This window comes from Nothoprocta perdicaria, unplaced genomic scaffold, assembly GCF_003342845.1.
Source record: "Nothoprocta perdicaria isolate Ctin4 unplaced genomic scaffold, notPer1 scaffold_29, whole genome shotgun sequence".
Classification (NCBI taxonomy): Eukaryota; Metazoa; Chordata; class Aves; order Tinamiformes; family Tinamidae; genus Nothoprocta; species Nothoprocta perdicaria.
In genome coordinates this window covers 1,230,150-1,237,497 of record NW_020455521.1, presented here as the reverse complement: position 1 = coordinate 1,237,497, position 7,348 = coordinate 1,230,150, and the positions used below count along the sequence as shown (strand labels likewise).

At 41.0% G+C, this 7,348-nt stretch overlaps 1 protein-coding gene across 1 annotated transcript; it reads right to left on the bottom strand.

Annotated features, from left to right (window-relative positions):
* Nucleotides 1-4,161: 4,161 nt before the first annotated feature.
* Nucleotides 4,162-5,994, bottom strand: NPY1R (neuropeptide Y receptor Y1). The gene is made up of 2 exons (XM_026041663.1): nt 5,180-5,994; nt 4,162-5,059 (listed from the first exon to the last, which is right to left on the bottom strand). Exons 1-2 carry the CDS (start codon nt 5,915-5,917, stop codon nt 4,601-4,603), a joined length of 1,197 nt encoding a protein of 398 aa, XP_025897448.1. The 5' UTR covers nt 5,918-5,994; the 3' UTR covers nt 4,162-4,600.
* Between the last annotated feature and the right edge of the window lie 1,354 nt (nt 5,995-7,348).

Here is a 7,348-nt window from a genome sequence, read left to right as displayed (position 1 = left end):
GAGGAYATTAGGAAAATTACCAGCCTCTGGATAAAGTTAGCCTTTGTGAATTCTCTCCCAAACCTTCAAAATATCAACTCAATTAGGCTACTAATGCTGTTTTGTACACACAAAAAATATTGAAAAATATTATTTTTGACCATGGGTAAATTAGATTATAAGAGGTTAGCTGTGGTCATTTTTGCCTCTCYGAAATGTCATCCTCAAATATTGAGGAGTGATATTGAAATTCCCCAAAAAGATGGGTGGAAGAAAATAACTTGCTTTGACACAATCTTTAGTAATGACTCAGATATTTATGCTTTCACCTCAAAAGGAATACTCCTCTTAAACAGCATGAAGAGGAATGAAGAAGACATGATAGAACTATAAGCTGTATATATCTTTCACTTGAGAAAGGGCTGCCAACTGGTAATTTGATTATTACACATTTCCCCACCCTTTCTACTCAACTGAATTAATTTAATCTGTAGCAGTCACAGATATTATTTAAGCCCTTGTCTCCAAGTGTTAGATATGCTTTAAAAGCACACATGTTAAAAACAAAATAAAATCTGCATTCTCTATACAGTGGTTAAGCTAAGATCTGTGATCCAAGGAATTAGGAATATCTGAACCAAACCCTTAAAATATTCAGGCCCTAGACTTCATAGCAAAATCTTGAGAAAAGTCATAGGCTACTAATTTGCTCCTATAATGAGCTGAAATCCAAAATATGATTTTARGGAAAGCATGTGAGTTCCCAAGCCAGAAGCTAGCTTTTCTTCAACAGATTTTGTGGTGAATGATTAATTTTAAGTAAATTCTTTAGTCTCATTCATCATTTTCCTGAGGTCAGAATCAGAATTTGATAAACAAATGCCAGATGCAAGTATGTGCTCATTTAGAGTCTGAATATAAACTACTATCTAATTTTGCTTTTAAGATCCATTATTAATGGATCTTACTTTATTGCAGTCAACAGAAGCTCGAGTGACTTAGAGGTCCAGTCATGTTGATTCCTTTTCCTGTTTTAAACTTAATTTTTATGGCTGAAGTAGGAGCTGGCAAAAACAGGTTTATTTTCCCTACCCACCTTTCCTTTGTCTATCAAAACTAGGTATGATTCAATTATTCGCCTCCTTTCCAGATATCCTCTTTTTTTATAAAGACATGAAAGTCGTGGATTACAGCACACAATAACAATGACACAAACAAGAGAGATGCTGAAAGAGCAATATCGGGGTACAGAAATGTTTAAGAGGCCATATAAAGATGCARGTGTATTATGATTGTGCAGGGTTGTTAAATGTCTGTGGTGGATAAAGGTTAAGTTTCAGATGATAAAATAACTGACAAATGAATCTGATATTAATGTTTATTAAGTAGTCATATTTCTCATTTAATGCTGCAGATTTGACATTAACTGTATTGCACATAAATAAATAGTAAAGATACATTATAAATCCCTTGCTACTTTTTTTTTTCTTTCAGTAAAACTGTTCTACACATCTGAAAGACTAAGAGAATTTACAGGCTTTTGAGATAGGAATCAGCATGTTCCAAASTGGGGAGAGTTTGACAAAACATCACGTAGGAAGAACAAACATCAAATCAGAATGACTGAGAAATGAACAAGAAACATGAAATCCAACAGCCTATAAAGAAATTCCACGTGTGCAGGATGAGAAGCTGCACTGGAGATCTGAAGGTGAAAAAGAAGATTAGTGTTGCAGCCAGGCATCCGGTGGGGAAAGTCCTCAGGGGGGTTGAGGATTCCAGTGTCAAGTCATGAAARCAAAGACAAAAATACTGCTCTCCATAGATGTCATCTACGCCCTGCAGATGTCAGGTCAGCCCCTCAGAGAGACTACTTTTATCTCTGTCCTCATAAAAATTCCTCGGAAGAGCAATGGTTTAGCTTTTGAGACGCTCCAAACTCATTTTCCTGCTGAACACATCCCTGCTTTACACCGTGTCCACTTCCCACCGTCATTTCAGGCAGCGTAAGCGCTGCTATTTGTGTGACTGTGTCCTCAGCAAAGGCTGGAAGCAGCCTCGTGTGCTGCTTCCTGCAGGGAAGTGGGCAGACACAGGCAAAGGCCTCAGTCCTGCCGGAGCTCCCACATTAATGTGGCCTAAGGAATACTCCAGTTTGCACCTACAAAGTGCAAACCATCTGATGGTGGTGAATACCATCCAATTTACACGTTCCCCGGCAGGTAGCCTGAGATGGTATCAGTCGAAAACAGAGGAGTTACATGATGTGGGACCAGTATCTCTAGCAAGAGCAAGGTCAGTGTAGGGATAATACTGCTGTCCTGCTGAAAACCTCTTGGGCATACTAGTTTTAGTCGAGTAGATTCCTCTAAATCTGCTCTCGCCTTCCCACTTTGGATACACATTGAATTCAGTCAATTCAGCCAAATCAAACACTTCCAATAAATTAACTAGTACTTAAGTAATTTTGTCAACTTTTCTTACTGTATTGCAAGATTTTTTTTTTTAAGAGAAAATATTAATCAAAAGAAAATCTGTGTTTTTTTTCTAGTGGGAAAAAGAATACTGATATTTTTAACAGAAAAATAAAGCTAGATTTCTGTATTATGTCTCTTTGTGAAAACGCACACTCCTTTGTATGTGAAAATTAACATAAAGTGATAGGGGAACAATTTCAGGAGCCTGTAAATAAATTATTAGCAAAATGCTCCATAGAGAAACACACAGAAAAGGGAGATCTCATGAAACACAGAAGGGCAAAGCTCTGAAACAAGGTTATCTCTTTGTAATTCATTTTATGTATTATACTTTCCCTCTTTATTCTCAGTCACACTTCTCTTTAAGTAAATTATCTGCCAATAAAGAAATACAYGGAATTATAACACACAACACCACATTGCTACTTTAATATTCTACACTATTTATAAGACTGCACAAGGCACAATTTTTGACTTTTAAATACTGGCAAATCAAATAATTTTCTTTTCTTAGGCATTTATCAATACCAAAGTGGAGCATTTAAAATTCACCATCACATCCCGAGACCGGTTTGCTCAGGTATGATTGCCATTTATGCTACATTTATGTGTATATCCATTTTAAAGAACCCCTTCTCTACCAGAATGATTTGAAGCAAACTTGCTATGCAAAAATAGAGGCTATCTTGTATTTTTAAAAGCTGGTTATTCAACAAGGCATTGATTGTATAGCAAAGTACACTTTATGATACAGAACCTCAGCTGGCTAATATTGTTGTAGTTCCATTTGCAGCAGTTAAGCTATGTGGGTTTCCCTCAGTTGGGGATCTACTCCTGTATATTTTATGTAATTAGAGGATATATATTTTAAGCAATAAAACACAGAGCTCTGCTGGGGATATCTGGCAAATACTTCCACCTTTCAATCAACTATGGAAACTGTGCGTTTGGAAGCTAATATACCGATTAACTACATCCTCCTTTTAAATTGTGCAAATCTTGATTAAACCATCCATTGTCGTGGAGCTAATCCAAGTTTATACCATTGCATTTGAACACAGAGTTCTATAAGGCTATACATAATTTATACCAATAGGAACTAATCACTTTGAAAAGATTCAGAAGGAAAAGTCAATCTTATTATCTAGACCTGATTTTGGGTGTCACCTGCAAGGAGGGAATTCCACCACATGTCTCCATGAAACACTCTGAGTGTTTCAATCTGTGCATTCTTGACGTAAATCTTAAATTGAATTTATGGGGTTCACAGGCTTGGCACTGAAAGTAAATTTTACCCCAGCAACATTGACTCCTTCCAATGCTGACAGATTAAAATGAGGTTTAGTGGTGGTGTTTTTTGTTTTGTTTTTAACTAAAAACGCCTGATTATTAAAATGAGCTACAATCAGTTAGGATTAAAAGACCATTTGTGCTTTCATTTACCCTGGTGAAACATCAGAGTAATCCCATTGTGCTCTGTGGAATTACTCTAGGTTTTTATTCTCGTAAATGAGAACAGAATTTCTCTCCTAATCCTGTCTTTGAATTTAAGTGATTATAGCCTGAATGGTTTCTATGAGTGAGAAAAATGCGTGTCCCCATTTAACTTATTCTACAGGTTTCACAGAATTATTTTCATGCGCCTATACTGATTTTAAAGGATTTTACCATTGAGCAAAAGACAGATTAAAAAACAAAAGGCCTCTTCAGAACGTCCTAATTTTATGCACACGGGTGTCCTCTGTAGCAACAGCTTCTCTGTGGTCCATATTGTTTCTAATGCTCTGAGATGGACACTCCTGAAAAATACTCCTTTGGGAAAAAGTCAATATAAATCTTTATGCTAAAGTGCATAACTGTACAAAGAGAACAGAACAAAAGATAGCTGATGAAAACCCTAGGTAGCAGCAGGTCCAACTATGTCTTGTAATAAGATTCAGGTAGAACCGCTGTGAACATTAAAGCAGCAAAAGGTGCAAAAATGCACAGCATATAATTTCAAAGTGACAACAATCAAAGTTCATTGAAAAAAGGAAGAAAAGCTTTATCCATTTTGTACTTGTGACATGATTGTGCTTGTCCTTGAACACACATCACTTGTAATCACACTTCTAACCGTTTGGCGTAGGATTATTGTTACTTTTTCATATTTTGTCATCGTCATCACTGCTTATTTTTTTGAAAGCAATTGGGCTTGCCTGCTTTAAAGAGGTTTTCGAAACATCTGTGTGCATGGTGGACATGGCTATAGTCTCATAATCCTCCTCACGGGAGCGCAAGTGACAGAAATGAAATAAAAACTGCAAGTCCCTCTGGAAGTTCTTATTGAGAAACCCATAGAAGATTGGGTTCACACAGGTAGAGATCATGGCTGTGAGGTGGCAAATCAGGAATAACAGATTGTGGCTGCAGGTTGCCACAGGCAGAATTTCGTGATTCCAGTCAAAGACAATGTTGAAGATGGTGAGAGGCAGCCAGCAAACTGCAAACGCAACAACTATTGAGATCAGCATGATGTTGATCCTTTTGGTTTCAGAGGTTCTGTACTTATTGTCTCTCATCTTGTCCATCATGTTGTTCCTTTTTTTTAATCGTATGTATATCTGCAGAAAATTCAACAGAGAGAAACATGTGGGATGATTTAACCTACAGACACAAACTTTGCAAGGACAAACATCACACAGAAAGAAGGACAGATCACACAGATCAAAATTCTCTCTTACCTTTAAGTAGCAAATAAATATAAAACAAAGTGGTCCAAAGTATTGAATGACCAAAAGAGTTGTGGTATAAGAAAGCCTTGCAGTGTCCAAGGGGAACAGGTCCAAACACACATATTTGTCTTTATATTCATCAAATGTTATGTTTCTGAAGGGTTCATCTGTTAACACATGGTAAACGAGGAAAGGCAAAGAGGAAGCTGTGGCTAAAATCCATATGGCAGCAATCCCCATGTAGGCATGTCTGTTGTTTGGCCTCCAGCCCCGAGGATTGATGATGAGCTGGTGGCGCTCGATAGCAATGAGGACTAGAGAAAAGACAGAGACAGTGATTGAGGCACATTGCACAAAGGGATTCAGCTTGCACATGGCCTCCCCAAAAATCCAGTGGTCCATCAGAGTGTATACGAAGGTAAAGGGAAGACACATGATGGTCACCAGAAGATCAGAGAAGGACAGGTTGACAATGAGGATATTGGTAACGTTGCGCATCTCCTTCTGCTTTAGAATAATGATGATCAGGGCCAGATTCCCGGAGACACCCAGAATGATCACAGTCCCATAAGCCAAGGCCAAAGTGAAGACCATGGCCAAAGGCACATGGCAATCTTCATCTTCAAACTGCAAGAACGGGGAGTTCTTCTCTGAAAAATTCAGGTGCACGGAGCTATTTCCAGGCGAGAGGAGAAGCGAAGCATTCATGTTGCTTGCAGCTTGCTGCCCTGCTGCCAAGGGTTTCATCCAGCCCGTTTCCAAGCTCAGAGCATTCCCGCTGTCAGCCCTCGAGCAGAGCCAGTCCTTGCTCCCGCATTTCCCTTGCACGACCTGGAGAGGGGACAGGCGCCATTCATTGCTGAATCACCCGCTGATCACCCGCAYGCCAAGGGGCGAGAGCCGCCAGGGCACCCATGGGCCTCGCGCGGCATGGCTGCCGCCATGCGAGGCCAGGCCAGGCCAGCCCCGAGCAGGCCGGGCGGCCCCACTGCTCCGGCGGAATCATTCCTGCCCCGCACCGCCTTTTCATGAAACATGGGGCTTGCGGCAGGRCGGCCTGTCCTCGATCTCTTCCTAAATCTCCCTGCCACAGGTCTAATCGGCAGCACTTTGCTTCTGTAAGCTGCTCCACGCGGTGCTGTATCCTATGCTAACATGAGGGGGGAAAAAAGCAACCTCACTAAAGTGAGTGGGGGGGTGGAATATTTACTCCAAAAATTGCCCCACTGCTTTTTAACTAATGCATATAGTTGATGTTGAGTGGCCAACAGCCCACAGCAGCACTGCCATCGAGTCAAGGCAAAACAGCAGCTCTGAACACCTTAATCTCAACTAGCAGGGCTGCAGAGCAAAGAAAGAGCAAAATGAAATGAAAGCCAAAAAAAAAAAAAAGCAAAAATTAAACACTGCAAACTGCAAAAAATGTATTTACCCATGCAACACAAATAGGCAGGGCTAGGTAACCTCCCCTGTGCACCGCTTCTGTTTTTAAAATCAGAGAGACTCAGGTATGTGTGTTCAGGAGAGAAGAAAAAAAGAGAGAGAAAAAAAAAAATAATCAAATAATGTGACCCACCTCCACCCCAACCTGCAGACAGCAGCAGCCACCCTGAATCTGGAATTTTCCCTCTGCCCACTCCTCCTGGAGCTTTATAAAGAAGCTATTGCTCCTTAGCCTTAGGTTGTGGCAATGAGAGCAGTGACCCCCCCAAAATTCACACAAGAGTTGGTTCTAAATCCAGCCCRTATGGCAGTGAACAGAAATGGTGCAAAAACACATCCCTCTGTAATTTACTTTATTTCAAGTCACCGCAAACGGGGTGACTAGCCTGCGTGATTGTATAAATCCCAGTGAAAAACAGAGGTAAGTCAGCAAAGCAGGATCATCTATGTCTGCTTCCAAAACCAGACATTTGTAACCAGACCTGTGCAAGGGACTGGACTGGGAGCTTCCTTGTCCCGGGGCAGAGCCAGCCTACACGGGCTGGGCTCGCAGCTCCCGCTCCATCGGAGTGTCAGCACCGGGCTGGCAGTGCCAGCGCCACCACTGCCGCTCTCCCCAGCCTCCAGAGCCTCCCRCCGCCTCCGCACCCCTTGCTGAACCTTAAAACCACCACAGGGCCACGCAGGGCGCGAGGGGTGGCACAGCCCACCTCACTCCAGGTGACCATGTCACCG